Source organism: Lontra canadensis, unplaced genomic scaffold (assembly GCF_010015895.1).
Source record: "Lontra canadensis isolate GAN:19392208 unplaced genomic scaffold, GSC_riverotter_1.0 scaffold84, whole genome shotgun sequence".
In the NCBI taxonomy this organism is placed as follows: domain Eukaryota; kingdom Metazoa; phylum Chordata; class Mammalia; order Carnivora; family Mustelidae; genus Lontra; species Lontra canadensis.
In genome coordinates this window covers 4,842,984-4,863,163 of record NW_022631078.1, presented here as the reverse complement: position 1 = coordinate 4,863,163, position 20,180 = coordinate 4,842,984, and the positions used below count along the sequence as shown (strand labels likewise).

At 51.5% G+C, this 20,180-nt stretch overlaps 1 protein-coding gene across 5 annotated transcripts in view; it reads right to left on the bottom strand.

Moving 5' to 3' along the window:
• Window positions 1–323: 323 nt before the first annotated feature.
• SHISAL1 (shisa like 1) overlaps window positions 324–20,180 on the bottom strand; it is a 127,015-nt gene continuing 107,158 nt past the window's right edge. For all 5 annotated transcript variants that reach the window (XM_032882811.1, XM_032882810.1, XM_032882809.1 and 2 more), the window contains exon 5: window positions 324–1,878. In XM_032882811.1, coding sequence (XP_032738702.1) covers window position 1,878 — 1 coding nt within the window. In that variant the 3' untranslated portion in view covers window positions 324–1,877. The remainder of the gene's footprint in view (window positions 1,879–20,180) is intronic.

Below are 20,180 nucleotides of genomic sequence, written 5' to 3'. Positions count from 1 at the left end.
CGGTTCCAGCCATCCTGGATTTCTTTGGGTCTTTGAAAGCATCAAGCATGCTGCTGCCCGAGGGCCTTCGTGCTGGGATGCTCTCCCCCCACCCCCCAACCCCGTCTTTAATGCCCGTGGTTGGCTCTCGCTTATCATTCAGACCCGGGCTTCACTGTCACCTGCTCAGAAAGGCATTCCCAGACAGCCAGCCTCGACGAGCCCCTCACGAACAGACAGTTCTGACTCCGTTGTCCGCCCAGCGCGCAGCGCCCTTATTCACGCACGATTCACTTTTCGCCGGCCCTCGCTCCCCAGCTCGCCGACCAGCACCACGAGCACCACCGGCTCACCGGTGTGTCTGAGGGCAGACAGCATGCGTGCAAGAGTCCGGCTGAGTGCGGGCACGTCATCAGAGGGACACACGTTTGCTGAGCAGGGTCCACTGCGCTAAGAGCTGGGGGAGATCTGGAATCTCCCCCAGTAGAATAGGTGTGTCTACACTGGCCTTGTGGTCCTTGGGGATTTATGTGAAGGTTTCCCGGGCAATGCCCTTCCATGTGTGTGCTCTCGGCCAGTGGGGTGGGTGGTGGTGGGGACCTCTGGGGATGGATGTTATAGGCATCCGGGTTTATGCAGAAATCTAAAGTGGAATGGTTTCTAGAAACTTCCCTTGGGGCTTCCACAGCCCTCGACACTGTGTTCAGCTCAGATCTGTGTATCTATCCCACCAGATGGTGGCCTCCCTCCAGGGCAGGGACCCGGCCTGCCTGACTCATGGCCAGGTCCCATCACTGCCCAGCCTGGGGTCTGACACACAGCAAGTGCTTAACAGAATGTGCTGTGTGGATGAGGGTTTCAGGGCAGTGATGGTGGAGAAGTTGGGGCAACAGTCAGTCCACTGAGAGGCAAGTGGGGAGATGTCCCAGGGATTGTGCTGGGGGTCCCCTGGGCTGGGGAGTGTGGACTTTTGGTTCCTACACCCCTAAGATCAAACAGAGTGTCTGGTCTCCTCTTGGCTGTGTGACCCTGGGCACCTCCCCTGCTCAGAGCCATTTCTGCAGGGGGCTCACCACACCCCCTCCCGGGCAGTGAGAGAGGGAGTGCATGGAGACACGCGGCCCCGTGCCTGTCCCGTGGATGGCCCGAGAAGCCTCATCACTTATTATTACATAGTTAGGGGAGTAAATTCCATAAGAACAAACCCTTACTAGCATTTTCAAATCCCCATGTCCTCTGAAACATAGCGGGACCATGCCTCATGTTGGTGACTCCAGGGGGTTCACAGCTGCCCGCTACAGCAAGAAGTTTGAACGGGGACGCTGACCAGGGCCCCCACCACTGGTGACCTGTGCCCGTTAGAGGACTCGCAGGGATTCCAATAGAAACCAACACGCAACCAAACAAAAAGAACACCCCAAGTCACACCTCCAAACACACACTTATGCACACACACACACACACACACACTCACATTCAGTATTCTGACAAAGGCCCACAGGCCACAACTGGAGGGACTGGAGGCAAGGGGCCCACAGGTACGGTGCACAGGCCTAATCCCTGCAGCTTGAATCAGCTGGAGCAGCTTTGTGCTGGTCATCCTGAGTCCACAATGGCGTCCCCTCTCAGAAGCCACCAGTCCAGAATGGGACTATTGCTTGCAGACGGGTGGCTCAAGACCTCCCTCCGTTAGAACCCCTGGCCCCCACCCCTGAGTTTGCTCCTAGTCTTAGAAGTCCATGGAAGGGGGTTGTGGGCACAGGTGGCATTTCTTCCTCTGCCACCGCCGCAGCCACCTCGGCTCTCCCTGGGGTCTCTGTTGACGTTGGTCTCCTTGGAGGCTGTGCCGCGTGCTTCGGGTCTCACCTCCCCCATCCTGAGGCACAGCAAAAGGGTTTTCTGAGGAAGCAGAAGGAAACAAAATATCATACAGTGTCTCCTCTGTGGGGAATCACTGAGGACACTTCTCTCAGGACTCAGTGCCCAGAGAAGTTAGGTTTTCTCTGACTGCATGACTTCTGGATACAGAGAACTATTTGATGTTAAAACTGGAAGCAAGACAAGCAAGCCTGCCTCCACTATGGCTTCATTCAGTACTGGCACTCGTGGCCCATGTAATAAGACAAGAAAATAAAGCATAGCATCTTAGGAGTGAATAAAAGAACTTGAGTTACAATTAATGGCAGATAATATGCACAGAAAATCCAAGAGAATCAACAGGCTAATTCCTAGAACACAGTGCAGATACAGTGATATGGTCTTCAATCCATGAGATTAGCAGTTTAATGTATAAAACCAACAATATTCATCTATCTCAACAGTTACCAGAGTGATTATGTGTCTTAGCTTGGGTCATCCCAGTTAACACCTGTTGTTCTGATGTAATTTTTAATATTGTTCCTTTTTCATGCCATAAGTGTTTTGATTTGGATGATAAACTATATGGTCACCCTTCGTAATAAAAACTAGAAAATATTGGGGCACCTGGGTGGCTCAGTTGGTTAAGTGTCAGACTTCAGTTCAGGACATGATCTCACAGTGCTGGGACTGAGCCCCACTACAGGCTGTGCTCAGCAGGGAGTCTGCTTGCGCCTTTCCCTCTGCCCCTTCCCTCTGCTCATGTGTGCCCACATAAGCCCACTCTCTCTGTCTCAAATAAATAAAATCTTTTTAAAAAAACTCTCAAAAATATTAAGAACAGACACAGACACCATTCATAATTATAATTAAAACCATTACAAATCTTGGAATCACATCACTGGATGTGACTGTGTCCTACAAAGCCATGGAGAAGAAACCAGGATGCTCCTGGCACAGGAATAGACCGGGAGACCAATGGGTAGGGTCAGGAGGGTAAACACTGGCCCATGGGGCATGTACAGCTTTGGTTGGCAGAGTCAAGATGGCGCTATGAATCCCCTGTCTCCTATCCAATTATCAGGGCAACTGTCCAGTCACAAACACTTATCTTTCTAGGCATCCTTGCAGATGGGTGGTCCCATGACCTGTCCTGTGTAAGTGGAAGTCCTCTGGGAAAGGGACATGAATCCAGATAAGAGTACAAGAAGGAGGGACACTCACTAATGCAGGTAAAGTGGAAAGCAGGAAGACGCCTGGTTCTGGTGGGGGCCCCTGATGCTCCCCTCTGTATCAGTGCAGCTGGACTTCTGATTATAGCTCTTAACCAATAAACCATCTTCAACCAAGCTCCAGGGGATGTTGGGAGGGGGTGGGGGCAGGGGAGAGTGGAGGGAGTGGCTCTGACAAAGCCCGCACAGCCCTTCTTTCCAGAGTAGCTGAGAGTCCAAGAAGCAGAGCCAGTCTCCCTGCTCCATCAGCAGAAACGTGTGATGGGCTCAGGGTTGGGATGCCATAGAGCCTTTTCCATGGCTTTCATGACAAAGCCAGGTCCAGTGATCCCCCACTACCTGCTTTATCTTCCTCCATAGCATCCAACCTATTCAGCACACCACAGATTTCACTGACTGTTCTAATTTATTGTTTTTCTCCCCCACCCAGAAAGTAAGCTACAAGAGGCCACAGTGTCGGTGTGTCGTGTTCACATCTGTATTGCCAGGGTCTGAAACAGGAACATAGGCAGGTTCTGGAACATAGTTTCATGAATATTTGTTGAATGAATGAATGAACCAAGAATTTAAAACCCAGATGGACCATCTTTCAAGTTTAACATCCACAGAAACACTTTTTGAACCTATTTTTGGAATACAGTTTCTGGGAGTCCTTCTTACATAAATTACTAGAGGACACACTTGGGATAACCAAGGCCAAATGGGGTGAGTCTGGCAATGGTACCAACAGTGAGAATCCACTGAAATGTAGGACTGTCTGAAACAGATCCACAGATTAGGACTATTATAGGCAAGAAAGAAAGAGAAAACAGAGAACTGGGGTAAATAACAAGAGATGGGAGGGTAGAGGTGAGAAGGGGGAGGGAATTTATGTAAACTATGTCTTCCTCACTTACATTTAGGCATCTCAAGAATCGTTCAAAGGTTTAAGTAAAATTAGAGGTACAAGAGTAAACAGGGAAGAAAATCATAAAATATAATCAACTAAAGTCATTTGGTGGAAGTGAGAGAAGGGGAAGGAAAATAGAAATATTCTAATTTGGAATTCCTCATATGTAAGGAGAAAATAAACACTGTCTAAAGAAATAGAGAATTAAGGGTATCATATCACAGTAGAATTATAAAGATAACCACAGGATCAAAAACACAGCTTTGCAAATTGTCAGAAGACACATACACAAAAAATAAAACAAAGAAAACAGAGACCATATGGTGGAAATTGACAACCCCCACAAAAGCTATAAAAGCAAAAAGCATATCACAAACCATGACAAAAGTAACACCAAATGTATCTGCCATGTCAGTAAATGTTAATGAACCACACACACTGGCTTAAAAAAAAAAAAAATGCTCAGACCAGATTACAAATGAGATCTACTGAGGGTACGATGAGTCACACAGGTTTCCCATAAAAGGATGGACAGATGATGAAAAGGCCACAGGAGATGGTTTTTCAACAACATCAATGTTCTTAATGTCACAATTTTAAAAAGGGGGGGGGGGGCAGAAACATAGCAAACAAACAAATGCAAACCAAGAGAAACCAGGGGTCTTGATCTGAATATTAGATAAAGTGGAAGTCAGGGCAAGAAATACTGAATGAGAAAAAGAAGGGTATCATACAGGGATCAGGATGAAAGTCACCACGAGGGTCTCAAAGTAATGAACGTCTATGCACCAAAGAACATAGCCTCTGCGTTGCAGAGCAAGAACGGCTGGAAATGTGGGAAGAAAAAGACAGAGTGTCCTAGTATGCGTGCATTTTAATTAACCTCTCCGTCCATTACAGATTAAGTTGACAAAAACATAAATAAAAAGATGGGGGCCAAATACCTAATTAGTAAGATAGTGTGCGTGTGTGCATTCTATGTGTACGTGTATGTGTTTGCATGTGTGTATGCCTGTGTGCATGTACGTGTACACGTGTGTGCACATGTGGTGCATGTGTGTATGCATTAAACAGAATCTACCGTCTATTCAAAAGGCCTTGAAAAAGGACACACAGAAAGTAACTATCACACCACAAAGAAAGTACATTCCAAAATTGAAAAATCAGATAACATTCTCTGATCCTAATACACGAGAATCTGAAAATATTTATAATGAAAACCGCAAAACAAAACGAACGCTACAACCAAGAAGTTTAAAAACTCTTAAAAGAACTTGTGTGTCAAAGGGAGAGCCAAGAAATTAAAATTTTGGAATATAGAGATAATAAAAATAAAAATACCATATCTCAGAACTTCTGGGATGCTCAGGCAATGTTCAGGGGAAAATTTATAGCTTTAAGTATTGATATTGATAAACAGAACATGAATTAATTATCCAACTCAAAAAGTTAGAAAAGGCCAAATAAGCTTAAGGAAGGCATAGGACAGCAACTGAAATATTAAAACTGAAATGAAGTTGAAAACAAAGCAAGGAAGAAATAAATAAACTGAATTTCTGGTTCTTTGAAAAACGCTGAAATGTTAGCTGTTGGTAATCTAGAGGCAGAAGGAGGGAGGAACAGGCTTTTGCCCCAGGTATTCTGCAGAATTTGTCCTGGTCAAGGATACCAAAGGCCTCTGCGTTGCTAAATCCAGTGGTCAATTCTCAGACCTTTTCTTACTTGCCCCCTGGGCAGCGCTGACCCAAGGGATCACCCTCCTACCTCTGGGACACTCTGGACCCTCTCCTGCTTCTCCTCCTGCTTCTCTGGAACCTTCTCAGATTCCTCCCTGGGTCCCTCCCCATCTTCCCGTCTCCTCTCCTCCCCATCTCCCATCACTCCTAAGGAGCTCGTCTCTTTGAAGGGACTCAAACACTCTATACACTGATGGCTCTCTGGCTTCAAGCTCTCGCATTATCTCCATAATGTCCACTTGATATCAACAACTGGAGATTAGCCACACATCTCAAACTTAAGGTTTTCAGAACTAAAATCTGGATCTCCTCCCCAGTCAACTTTCCCACGGTTGTCCTGACCTCATTAAATAAAATTCTATCCTTCCAGTTGCTCGCATCAGAACCCCAGGGCTATCTCTGGCCCCCGCTTCCTCCCAAAGTCCACTCTGATCCGTTAGCTGCTTCCTGCACCCCCTTTTCCCATCACAGGTCCAGCCCACTGGGTTCCTGCAGTGGCTTCCTCGGTAGCCAGAGGGATCCTGTGAAAACCTGAGTCAGATCATGTCACCGCTCAGCTCAAAACCCTCAATGGCTTTCGTCCCACCAGAGTGGAAACCAAAACCTTCCTCTCCATCTTCTCTGATCAAGTCCCTATCTTCTCTCTTTTATTCACTCCACTCCATCCCTGATGGCTCTTTTTATGCGTCAGCTTGACTGGGCCCATAGGGTGAGGCCAGACACCCGGTCAAATATGATTCTGAGTGTGTTCGGGAAGGTGTTTCTGGGAGAGACTCACATTTGAGTCAGCTGACTGTGTAAGCCGACAGCCCTTCCCAGTCCACTGACAGCCCGAAGAGAAGGCACTGACTGACTAGGGGAGAATTCCTTCTTCGCCTGGCTGTCTTCCCACTGGGACGTCGGTCTTCTCCTGCCTTCAGACTTGGACCCATACTAGCGCTCACACCAGCAGCTCTCCTGGGTCTCCAGCCTGCCAGCTACAGACTGTGGGACTGCTCAGCCTCCAAAATGGCACGAGCCAATTCCTTGTAGTAAATCTCTTTATACATTTATGCCTATATCTACAGGGTGTCAACAGCTATATGGCGTATCTATATGGACAGGTGTCTATTTCGACAGTATCTACGGCATGCCTCCATTTATAGCGTGTCAATATCTATGGTGTATCTATATCTAGAGCATGTCTGTAGCTATATCTACAGCCTTTCTATATATCTACAGTGTATCTATATCTAAGGTGTGTCTATCTTTGTCTACCGAATGTCTATATCTTCAGGGTATCTATTTCTATAGCAGGTCTGTATCTGCGCATCTCTCTATGTATGTCTCTATCTATAACGACAATGTAGCTATATCTACCAGTGTTTCTATCTATAACTACAATGTATCTATGTCTATAGCAAGTCTGTGTCAATATCTACCTCCGGTCTATATCTATAGTGTGTCTATATCGGTATCTACAGTGTATCAGTATCTACTTCTACATCTGCCCATTGGTTCTGTGACTGACATACCCCCTGCACCCATCTCTTCTCCCAGATAAACACAGGATTCTTCCCTCATGGCCCTCAAGGCCCCCGTGCCTGAGTCCCTCTGTGACTACCCGACCAAGTTGCACTCTTTCTCAGACTCCTTCTCTGCTCTCAGACTGTTTTTCTCTAGCACTTACTACATTCTAACAGTCTGCGGATTTCACATAACTACTTTTTAAAAAAATATCTGTACATCAAAGTAGTGCTTTTCATTGGTTTTGTTGCATAATCGTGTCCCCAGGGCCAGTAATGATGCTGGACGTGGAGCAGGTGCTCAGTAAAATGAGGCGACCAGACAAATCTCGAGAGAACAGCCAGGGAGCCTACCCACTCAACTCTGTCCAACTAAACCAGAAAACCTCGACAAAATGAGTGAATTTCCAACAAAACAGAAATTACCCAAAGGATCCAGGAGGAGAGAATCTAAACAGACCAATTGCCAAGAAGAAAAACTGTCAGATCGCAAATCCAAAGTCTAAAATAAGAGCAATGCAAATTAAAGCCATAATGAGACAGCGTACTGGAGCACAAATGACAGGACACTGCCACATCCTTGACTCACCACACTAGCAAAGATCAAGAAGGGTGAGGCCTCCCTCTGTCTCCTGGATTATGGCGGGGAGGGGGGCGGGCAGGGCGGACAGCCTCTGCTTCACCACTGGTAGGAGGAACGCCAAGGTCACTTCTGGAAAGCAGTTGATGTGCCGCAAAGATTACAGATGCACGTGCCCCGTGACCCAGCAATTCCACATAAAAGTTATCCTCCAAACATGCGTACAAGGGCAAAGTATGCACCAACTCGTGCATACCCAATAGCCCCGACAGTGGAGTTTAGGATCAATGAAATGCCCATCTGTAGGGCACTGGGTTCAAAGGGATGGCTCGCCATTTGTGAAGGATGCAGATATCAGAAAGGCCCAAGCAGCTGTCCGGGAGGGCAGTCTGTCAGCTGACTCTAGCACATCATGCTCACATGCCTCCCATTCTCTGGTCTCTGTCCCAGATGTCATTGGGGTTTGTGACTTTCATCCCGTCTATGTGTGGAGGACTCTTTCCTGAACGGTAGTCTCGGACATCCAACCACCTCCTGGATATCCCCTTCCCATGCCTAGCAGGTGTCCCCATTCTGGACTTCTTCTCAGTCCCCCACTCCGCTGACAGCTACTCCATTCTTCCAGTATCTCAGGTCCAAAGAATGAGAGCTGTCCTTGACTCCTTTTTTCTCATGCCCAGGTCCAACCCATCAACCAGTCTAATCAATTCAAAATACACGTAGAATCTCACCACTTCCACGGTTGCTGCCATGGTCCAAGCCACAGTCCTCAAGGATTTCAATAGTCTTAGCTGATTTCTCTGCCCTCACCTCCTTACAGTGTATTCTCAACACAGAAGCCAGAGTTTCCTGTGCTTTTGATATATATTTTATATGCCATGCTCTTCAAGGACTGATGTGCAGTTTCCTTCATTTGAGAACTGTCTTCCCCCCAACCCATCTGTTCCATGAGAGCAGGTCTTATCTGATGCTATGTTTTCTGCTCCATCTCAGCCCCAGGAACTCATTGGGGGAAGCATGAAACAGATGATTCAGACTCTGGCCTTGGGGACCCCAGCTGGAGGGGCAGATGGTGACATCAGGTAGGAAAATGCTGAGACAGAGGAAGTCCCAGGGGCCAAAGGGAGAGGTAAGTCACAGGAAGCTTGCTGAGGAAGTCCAGGTGGTGGTCTAGACATTGCTTGGCTTCCCCCAGGGCTCCCCCCCCCCTCACTACCTCACAACCCATTGTCCTCAGCCTGGTCCTCCCTTCCTCTAGTGGCCCTTCTGAGACATGGCGCCAGCAGCAATGTCCCTCCTCCCTCATCTTTGCTCCTCCAGGCTGATGTGGAAATGAGGCTCTCCTTTCTCTGAGGGGAGGCAGCCTCGTTCCTGACCTTGGTCAAAGCCTCCATGAGGTTGTCCCTGCTTCTGGGCCCCATGGCCAGGCCAGCCTCTATATTTCCCCAGAGTCCTTTCTCTGGAGAGCAAAATCTGCTCCAGTCACTGCCTAGAGGGAGATATGTGGGGATGGCAGGCACGAAATTCAGGCTGGTGGAAACATGCGTGTGTGTGTTTGTGTGTGTGTGTGTGTGTGTGTGTGTGTAGGTGGGGCAGGGTATGCTGAAGGCTTCTCAATATCGCTCTGTTTCACAGTGGGAACGTGGTATTGACTTAACTCTTTTTTATGCCTCATATATGAATTTTACATATATTCTTTTATATAGAATGAAATACTTTGAAATCAATAATGTTAAAAAAAATTGGTCATGGTTTCTTCAAAGGGAAAGTTTTGATGCCTTAGCTGGGCACCTGGAGCCTCTTTCCACATGGTCTCCACTTCAAAGGACTCCCTAGAATGCCCCAGTGTGCTCCCACATGCTGGGAGCACCTCCCCTTTCTCCACTTGGCAAACTCCTACTCATCCTTCAAGATCCTGCTCACAGGGCATCCCTTCCACACAGTGTGACTCTGTGACAGTCAGGACCACGTGGCACTGGCATCCCCTCCCACCGAGGGGCTGGGGGCGGTAACGGCCACTGGTCTTGGGGCAGGCCTGGGTTTGAGTCTCTGCTCTACCCCTTGCCAACTGTGTGACCCTGGGCAAGTCACTTCACCTCTCTAGGCCTCAGAACCCACCTGATGCTGCTCCAGGCCTGTGGGACCATCCTCCTCTCTGGCCAAGGGTGACCTTCACTGCTGTGGACACTCCCTGCCGGGCTGGCTCTCGGGCTTGGCCCATCAGCCCCTGCCCTAGGGGATACCATGCCTCAGAGCAAAACTTCAGCAAAGGTCAAGTTCAGTTCTGCTTTTGTGGCTACCATGCCTCGACCATGCAAGGAGTGCAGGGAGCACATGTCCCTGTCCCTGGGGCTGTCGGTCCTCCTGGGCACTTTGCAGGTGGACTGGCCCCTCATTGCCAAAGCCCGGCAGAACCTGGGGACAAGTTGCTGCTGCTCCCCTCAGTACCCAGGCCAATGCCTCCTACCAGGTCCTTCTGGAAGCCCTCATCGGTGGCATCTTCTGCCAGGCTTGCATTGGGTGCTGCGGGCACAGACCTGAGTCAGGTGTAGGCTCTCCCCTTGAGGGCTCTGAGCTGGTGGGAGAGCCACACAGGGGCCCCCAAATAAGAGTGGGAGGTCCATGTTGCATCAGGGGTGAGGTCCTGGGGGCCCTGGGGGCAGGCACTGGACAGAGGCAGAAGGGGGGAAACCTCAGGGAAACCTCTTGGGGATCCAGCGCCTGAGCAGGTCAGGAAGACAAGGAAGGTATGCAGGAGGAGGGGCACAGCCTCAGTCAAGGCCATTCAGAGGCTCTAGTGCTCCTGGCAGGGGTGCGTCTGGAGATGTGGCAGTCACGGAGCACTTCCCCTGCCAGGAGAAGGCATTTGGACATGATCCTGGGGCTCTGAGAGCAGGCACAGGCACTGCTCCTTCCTGATTCTAACAAGGGCAGGAGTCAGGGCAGATGGGTGTTGGGTATTTCTTCTGTACAAGCACTTTCCATGCACCGTCTCACTCAGCTCTGCCTGCGAGGCAGCCTCATCATTTCCCCCGTGCACAGAGGGGGAGACTGAGGCTCAGGAAGGAAATGGAACTTGTCCAGGGTCAGGTGTCTAGTTAGCGCAGACTGGGCTCCTTGCCCCTATGCACGGCCATCGCTCTGGTGCAGGGCAGTGGGCTGGCGGGCTGGGGGCAGGTCCATGGCAGGGCCGTGGGCCACTGCTGGCCCCCCGGAGGGGAGAGGTGCAGAGCCTGGGCCCGGGCCGTGTCAGGCCCCAGCTGGTGCCTGCTGCCTGACTGGGAAGATAAGACAGAGCACCTGGCAATTTGAATAACAATGAACGTTTCCAGAAGGCTGGGAGAGTCGGTGACAATAACCATTAGCTGACGAAAGCAGAGGAGTCACGAGGCTCAACAGACTAATTGCCAGGTGAGCTGCAGACAATATGGTCCTCTGAGCGATGATAGCTGGGTTTGCCCGGCGCTGACTCTGTGCCAGGTACAGGGCTAGGAGCTTCTGGCAGCCTTCCACCGCAATCCCATGGCAACCCCAGTAGGTGGAGGCCTAGTGTCCCCATCTTACAGGGGGCCAATGGGGCAGGCATGCTGAGGGCAGAGCTCTTAGCCACAAAAGAGGCGGTCTTGGGAGGCTGCCTGGAGGAGGTGTGTAAAACAAGCGTTGGGAAGATACAACATAAAGCCACCATGAGTTATCCCTCATAATTCAGGCCTCCAATGAGGTCCCTGTCCCTGTCCCTAGAAGTCGTGCATGTGACCTCACACAGTGAAAAGGAGTCTGCTGGTGGGAGTACGTTGGGGACCCCTCGATGGGCAGCTCATCCTGGGTTATGCAGGGGGGCCCGGTGTCATGACAAGGGTCCTTCCAAGAGGGGTCCAGGGGGCCAGAGCCAGAGAAGGCAAGGTGAGGACAGAAACAGGTCAGAGCAGAGCCAAGATTGAAGGCAGGAGCCACGGAACGTGGATGCCTCTGGGAGCTGGAGACACGAGAAAGCAGATTCTGCCCTAGAAAGTCCAGGAGGAGCCAGCTCGGCCGACAGTTGGACAGCAGGCGTTCCGAAGACTCATCTTGAACTTCTGGATCAGGGCTTCATGCCCTCCTTTCTCGCGTTAGGCGAGAGCTAGGAGGTGAGCATGGATGGGCGCGGGTCCCAGCTCTGAGCACTCAGCGTGGACGTGGTTCATAGCAGGTGGGACAGCGGGCAGCCCTCCCCTCTGAAGTGCCCTGGGTACCCAATTCTTTCCTGCCCCCTGGGTTACCAGGAAAGATGAGAAGAGAACCCAACAAAGATCTTATTTGTGGACAAACTGGAATTACTTTGCATTTTATAGGACACTATGTCATTTGAAAGACTCGAATGTGAAACCTCACTTTCTTTCCCTGAGAAAGAAGACGGCTGTCATCCTGGGGAATGGGAAGGCCAGACGGACGGGGGAGGGAAGGGCGATGCTCCGGTGTCGGCTACTCCCCGCACATTCCACAGACAAGATGTGTCTGTGTTTCCAGGAGCACACCCATTGCTCTGGAGGGTGGGGACAGGGACGATGCATCATGGGAGCATTGGGCAAAGGGCAGGGCATCTGGTCCTGGCATCTGAGGCCAGGGGGCCACATCCCTTAGGCTGACCCTGCTCCTCTGAGGACACTCCCCTTTAAGCCTCTGGACACCATGCCTCCTGGTTTCCTCCTGCCTCACGGGCTGCTCCCCCATCACTGACTTCTTTCCCAGTTCCGCCTTCCACCCCAAGAGCTCCTACACACTTCATCCTCCCCCCAGACGACTTCCAGTCCCTCGGATTCCATGCCAAGCGCCCTTGGCCAAGTTCAAGCTGGCTGCAGCCTAGACCTTCCTCTGAGATCCGGCTAGTCTGTGGCCCTAACATGACCCCCTAAGGCTCACAAGCATCTCAAATTTCAGACATTCCAAGCCGTTGGTACCCAAAACCACACGCACCCCTGGGGTCCCATCTCAGAAAATCCCATCAGTGTATCCCCAGTGGCTCAGTCCAGGGTCCCAGCTATCCCCTTTGGAGCCCCCCTCTTCCTTACCATTCCCCCTGTCCCCCCAGCCAGCCTTGCAGGTACTGCCCCCCGACTTTCCTTCCAAGGCACGAATGCACCAGTGTTCTCTGCCTCAGTGCCAAGGACCTGGCTTATCGGGCAGGCTGCGGGGAGCCTGGAAGGACTGACCAGGTCGGTGCCCCGCAGACACGGGGCCCATGGGGAGCTATGCCTGGCTTGGGAGCTTCATTATCCAAGCCCTGTGCGCAGCCTTCCTCCCAGCCCTTCACCCTCCTAACTTCTGGATGTTTCTTGGGGGAGCTCGGGGGGTCTTTAAACATCTACATCTTGAAGGTTAATTTTTAATGCCACTTTGGTAAATATTTGATGCTACGGCTTTTGCAAGACAGCCGAGTTGCACATTCGGTGCCACAAAGGGATGGAGACGGAGACGCTGTCCTCTTCGACCGCGGCCTCTGTCACAGCCCCACCTCCTCCTGCTCTACAAAAATAAAAGACTCTCCCTTTGCTTCCTGTTATGAATTTTTCAAGGGCTTTCCACATCCATTCTGGTCCCCAACCGGCGTCTCCATTAGCCAGAGAGAAGGTCAGAGGGGTTTTAAGTTGAAAGACGCTGTGGAAGCATGCCGTCACATGGGGAAAGCGAAGCCTGGGGAGGGACGAGGCTGCCCAAGGTCAGACAGTGAGCCGGCGGCAGAAAGAGGCCGACAAGCAGCCATGACTCCCAGCCCAGGGCTCTGCTCCGGGCACTGGGAACTGCAGGAGGACCCAGACTGTACGTGGCCTCCCCCATCCAGTGGGCTCAGATGCGATAACAGACCACATGGGCCTGGCTGTGATGAGAGTGGGGAGCAGGGAGGGAAGACGTCGGCGGGAGGATGGGGGCCTCGGGGAGAAGAGCAGCCTGAGCAAGGTTTTGAGGGATGAGTAGGAGCTCGGTGCAGGGGAGCTGGGGTGGGGAACCCAGTGAGGTGACCAGGCTGGGAAGCGTGTCTCATGGGCAGAGACAGGGTCTGACATATTCTGTGTACCCCGCCCTGGACAGGAAGGGCTCCCGGGCTTTGGTCCCTATTGTGCAAATCTTTGTGAAATGAACTTGCCTCCCAGCTCTGGAGCTGTCTGTACTTCACGCTTGACCACGGCTCCTGGCGCCCTGGCCCTGGTTCTGTCCCAATCTCTGTGCTCCCTCCTGGGGACCGCTGACCCGAGGGAGTTACTGCTCCCCTGGGCTGCCTCAAATACCCCGGCCCGTGCCCTCAGCCCTTTCTCTGTCCTCGGGTTGGGCCAGAGGTGGCAGGAGGGGCCGGGGCAGGACCCAGGGGTATACCCAAGCATGAGAGGGTACACACAACACACACACTTCTGCACACACACACAGGACGCAGACATCCTACTACATACACACTAAGGCCAAACCACACACACACACACACACACACACACACCAGTCTCTGGCCTTCCTGGCTGGCCTCAGAACCAGAGAGAAGGCCGTATTTCCTGGGCAATATGTCCCAAGCCCACCGTCCCTCCTGGGGCCTCCGGCTGCCCACCTGGCACACACTTGTCCTTCCTGCCCACCTGGGACCGCCCCCCCCTTCAGGATGCACGCTTAAGCCCCGTACGTCGGTGCCGGTGGGGCACAGCTCAGGGCTGCGGCCGCAGCCAGCGACAACAGGCCTCATCACGCCCCACATGGGTGCCTGGCTCTGCCCCTTCTCCAGCGGGGTCCTTCCTCACTGGTGACAACACTGCATGCCCCTTGGGTCAGACCCTAAAGCCGTCCAGGGTGCCCTCCTTCCTTGCGCCCAGGCTCCATCCCTCCATCATCCTGTCTGCACCACCTCTGAAACATTTCCAAAGCAGCTCACCGGCCCCCAAAGTCTCCTCCCAGGGGCACACCAATGGCCTCCCCATGGCCTCCTACCGCCGACCTTGCACATGGCGGGGGGGGCTCTCGTCAGAGCTCCACCTGACCAAGTCACTTGTTGCTTAAAGTGCATGGCTGTCCCGTGGTTTCCTGAAACCAACGGACACGATCTCTACCATTGAGACAGCCGCCCCATGGTGTCCTGCCTTTCCTCCCTCTGCTGATGCCACCAACCACAAGAGGCTCCATCCCCTGAGATGGATTTTCCGGGGAGAAGTAAGCAGCGCTTCACTACTTGGACACCTTGGCCGGGGACATATCTGGACGCCGGAGGGGATGAAGATGTACCCCATAGGATCAAGTGAGTGAAGGCATCAGGGCCCAGGCAGGGCCACAGCCGCTGGGCTGGCATGGAATAAGGCATTTATCATAGGAGTTCCTGTTGCCACACTCTGGGGCGGCGAAGGTTGAGAACGGGGAGTCAAAGGCTCAGAGAAGTGTCCCTCAGCTGCACTGGGTGGGAGAACGGGACCCATCCGCAGGGGACTGGAAGCTGGAGGCAGCCAGGGGACCCGGGGTCTATGGGTGCATGGGCCCATGGAAGGGTCTTGCCTTCCGTGAGCTCTCTGGGGCATGTCTGTGGGACGTGCGGGCTGGGGTCAGCAGTCAGGAAGAAGAGCCGGCTGCAGATGGAAAATCTGTGACACACGGGGGCCTGGGGCACCTTTGTACCCATGTCTTTCTAGCTTTGAGACCTCTAGGGCCCAGTGATGCTGTCTGGGGCTTCCAGAAACTCAGACAACTCTGGCCGGCCTTGCCAGGGAAGTGGATTCCGGGATACGAAGAGCCCAGGCTAAACAATCTAGCACAATCTATCCCTTTTTCTTGTCTGGCTGATGAGTATGACATAAACTCTCAGCAACCTCACACTGGGGGAAGGGGTGGAGGCGGCGTTGGGCAGGGACCCCTTTCCCGGCAGCAAAGTAGACAGAGACCAGGAAAGGGGGAGATTTTGGAGGTCCCAGCACATCCTCAGATGGCTTCCCATGACTGCCCTGCCAGGCACGGATTATTGGCTTCCCCACCGATGTCTCAGAAAGGTGAAGCAGTTTGCGCAAGGACACACAGCTGGGCAACACAGAGCTGGGGTGCCAGCCCAGCCCAGGGGATCTCAGGAGACACCGGGGTCCCTGTTGCCACTCGGGGGGTTGCCCCACCCAGAGATTCCTGAAGCCACAGGTCCCAGGACTTGAGGCGGGTTGGAACCACACCCAGGGCCTGCGGCCCAAGCCATCGGGCAAGGAGTTCTCCCTGGAAACCTCCAGGGCGCCTCAGAAATAACAAGAAGACTATTCCGGAGGGCGTGTATGAGGAGCCGGCGCCCTCTCGGCCCGCAGGCGAGCGTTGGTTTCCATCATTCTGACGGCAGCGGGATGCCCACGCGGGAGAGTCTCACTGCGCAACAAACATTTATTCCTGGAAGCAAATATTTTCACAGCTAAGGCCAGAGTTTGAATGATGGATGGAATGAAGGAGGGAAGGTTCCCCAGTCCTCCCTGGTCTACACTGATGGAGATAAATTCCTGCTTCTCTCGCCCTGGGTTGCCTGATCTCAGAACTGGGCCCACAAGAGCCCCTGAACTAAATGGTTCGGGGCACATTACGGCTGTGGGCCCAGCCTCGTGGCAATCTCGCAGCCTCCCCCATTACCCTGCTGCAGCCCAGGGGGCAATCAGACGGAATTCCTGTCTAATTGACATGAAGGAACATCGTCTCTTCTCCCAGGCAATGATCCCCCACATTTGTCCAGGCCTCCATGGAAACATCTCTTGGTTAATTGCTCGCTCAAACTGGCATGTTTGTTTACACAGGAGCCAGCCACAGTGACCGGGTTAGGGAATCTTAATTGATTTCAGACTAGTGTGCTGGTTGGGCAGCGTGGGTTCGCCCTAGGGCCGCGTTGCTGGGAGTGGGGACAAGGATGAGGCATGTCTGACCACGTGGGTCATGTGGCAGCGTGCTGCTAGGAATGGGGTGCCATGTGGCTGAGCCCCTGTTCTGTGCCAAGTTCCTGGTGGGCTCACCTCTGTCCTCCTGATTTTCACATCCAGGCAAAGGGGCTTGGGAGGAACCAGTGACTTGCCCAAGGTCACAGGACGTATGGATCTGGTCGGCTGGACTTGTGGTCCTAACTCGTCCCCTCGGCCCAGACACAGCGAACCTATCTGGAACTTAAGCTGGAAGAGGTCTCTGCAGACAGTCAAGTCTGGTTTAGTTCATTTTGGGCTTTTCCAGAAGCTTCTGTAAGGTATACTCACCCTGTGACTGATTACATTGATTTTCCAGATAAAGTAAGTGGCCAGGACTGATTTTCTGTCCATCATTGGTTGGAGTTCCTTGCGGGAGGGGCTGTGACTCTCTTATCTCTTAGTCCCTGCACTTGGCCCAGGCACCGCCAACCCTCAGCTAGCACAGGTTAAAGGAGTGAACTAAGAGCATCCAGCTGCATGCTCACCAGAGTGTACTCTGGTGCTGAGAAGCTGAAGTGGACGGGGCTGGCAAGTTTGCAAAGGGGCAGCGCAAGATGTTCCCCCCGGGGACCAAGAGCCAGATGGGTGATCGGAAGTTCTGACTGGTCCTCCTGCCTTCTCATCTCCCTTATTTTCTTTGCTCCAGGAAGGAGCAGCCACTGGAAAGTGTGCATGAATCCCCTTTCCAGGACCACCTTGCCTCTTGCCCCGGCTACAACTACCCAGGATTCCTGCCTAGGGTTGGTCCTGGAAGTACTGGGATCCAGCTTCACAAGCAAGGAAGGACACGCTCACTGCTCCATACTAAGATTCACAGTCACGGTCGGAGGTGCTGAACATGTGAGCCTTTGAAACACCATGTGCAGTGGCATGTCAGTGAACATTTAAAGACCAGATCTAGAGAGGAAAAAGCCCTGATTTGTAACATTTGCTGCCCCTTGCCATGGTGTAAATACTGTCAGTGGGATGTCAGAATTGGGAAAAGATGCGATAACCAATATCACGTAAGTTTCACTACACACACGCAAGAGATATAAAAGCTCAAGAGCATAGATGGTAGGAAATGTAGTAAAATCATGAGGAAGTGACAGGTGTCGAATGTCTATTACTTTTGTGTTTCATATAATTTATTTGTCAGCTTATATCATTTCATTTTTATAGCAGCTGTATTCAACAATGGGCTCACAAAATTCCTAAAAAATTAACTACTAGCTCTTGTGAGCCAGTGCAAGGAAGCCCCATCTGGGGCTATGTTTATACATTTGTTTTAACATTTTTTTTTATGATTTTATTCATCTATTTGTCAGCAAGAGAGCCCAAGCAGGGGGAGTGGGAGGCAGAGGGAGAAGCAGCCTCCCCACTGAGCAGGGAACCCAGGGCAGGACTCCATCCCAGGACCTGGGGATCGTGACCTGAGCCAAAGGCAGAGAGGCTTGACCAACTGCACCACCCAGCTGCCCTATACATTTGCTTTAATGTGTATTAGGAAAAATATAACTCTTAAACCAAAGATATGATTGCTTAGAGCAATTCTGAGTTTTTCTTTTTTTTTGTCAAAAAGCAACTTGAATTAAAGCCAATTAAAAATGTATTAAGTAAACAGTACAGGGGAAGGAGATACACAGACAAGAGCAACACCCAGGAGCAAGTTTGGAAAACAAAAGTTGCTTTATGGAAATGCCTTCAATTACCACCTGTCTTGGGGGCAGTAACATAGATGGGCAACCCATGAGAGAGGTAACATAGTTAATTAACAAGTGAAAAGAAAGGTGTTCAGTCTTGGCTAACAATAGAAGAAATGCAAACCACATAAAAAATGAGGGTGCCCCACCCTCATGAGCTGCTGCTGGTGACAGTCCCCATGGGGAGGAGCTTGGCATTGGTACAAAGAGTCGTACAGCAGTCACGCCCCTCGACTCAATCATTTCCCTGCCTGAAATGTATCCAGAAGAAATATGTCATAAAAGGGAAAACCATAAACACTGAAAGGTGTTTAATGCTGCCCCTAATCTCCTGGAGTATGTTTGCCCTCCTGCAGTATTATTTGTCGTAATAAAAACAACTGTAAGCAGTATAAAGGCCTTGCTACAGGGGAAAAGCGCGGTAACGCTAGCACATGGGTACTACTACTGGGTAGCTACTAAAATGATATTTAGAAAAATTAAGTAAAACCACAGGATAATGGCTAATTTAATGCTAAGTGAATGTAATTAGAAAGCAAAACGCAAACATCATTATTAGGAAAGTATTAACCCGCGTGCATAAGAAAGCAGAAAATGCAAAATATCCAGAGTCGTATAGGGGGGTACTCTATGGCCTTCCTTCTCTATTCTACTCGTCTCCTAATAACCACAACAATAATTACAATTAGTGTGTCTGGAGGCACCTGTCACTTGTTGGGCCCCGTGATAACCCTCGCAATCATCTCACGAGGCAAATCTACCTGTGTCCATTTTACTGACAGCGAAAATGAGGCCAGGAGAAGTTAAATAATCTCCACAGGCAGGAGGCAAACAGGGAGCTGCCAGGTCATGGACAGGGACACCTAGGTGGACAGACGGGGATGACTGGCTGCCTCAGCATCTCCTCGGGGCTCCAGAGAGATTCTGAGGGGCCAGGAAAGACCTTCCCAGATCTTCACAGCCAGAGGGGAGATGAAGCGGCTGGCCCCAGACCAAACTAGACCAACCACATGCCCCCGGAGGGTGCTGCAAAGCCAGTTCCAGGTCAGCACCCGCACCAAATTCTCAGCTGCTGTTGGGCCCGGCCAGAGAGGGTTGGTGTGCCAGTGCCTGGAGCTCCAGGCCTCAGGTGCTTCAGGGGATCCTCGGGCTCTTGCCAGACCAGCATGGTCATGTCCAGCATGAAGCCACGTGCTTGGTGAGCGCCACTACACTGCTTCCCACTCAAAAAATGTGGGCTTTGGAGTCAGCTGGGCTTGGGTGTGAATCCCACCTGACTCCACTGCTGTGCAGCTCAGGACAAGTTGTTGACCCTCTCTGAGCCTCATTTCCTCCTGCATACATGGAGCTCAGGTGCCAAGCTGCTTGTGGCTGCTGCTCAGCTCAACTTGGGAAGTGGGAGGTACTGTAATTAACAATAATAATGAGATTCATTCATTGATCTAAGGCTTAATGAATGCCTACTGCGTGCTGGGCGCTGGAAAGATTAGGACACATTCATTTGACACTTAGCCTGGAGCACTAACTAATGGGGGTTGGGGATATGGCGGAGCACAAGACAGACCAATCCTAACTCTCTTGGGGTCTCCTTACAGCAGAGGAGACAGACACCAGATAAGAAAACCAACACAGCAAAAGGCGGTGAGCACCAGGAGAAGATGAGAGAGGATGAGGGGGGTACAGAGGGGCGGCAGTGGTGGGGGGCTATGTTAATTTTTAGATCTTGGCCAGGGAAGGCCTCTCTGATCAGGCAACATCTGGGCACGTGGCTGGTAGAAGGGAGGGACTGAATGGAGTGGGAA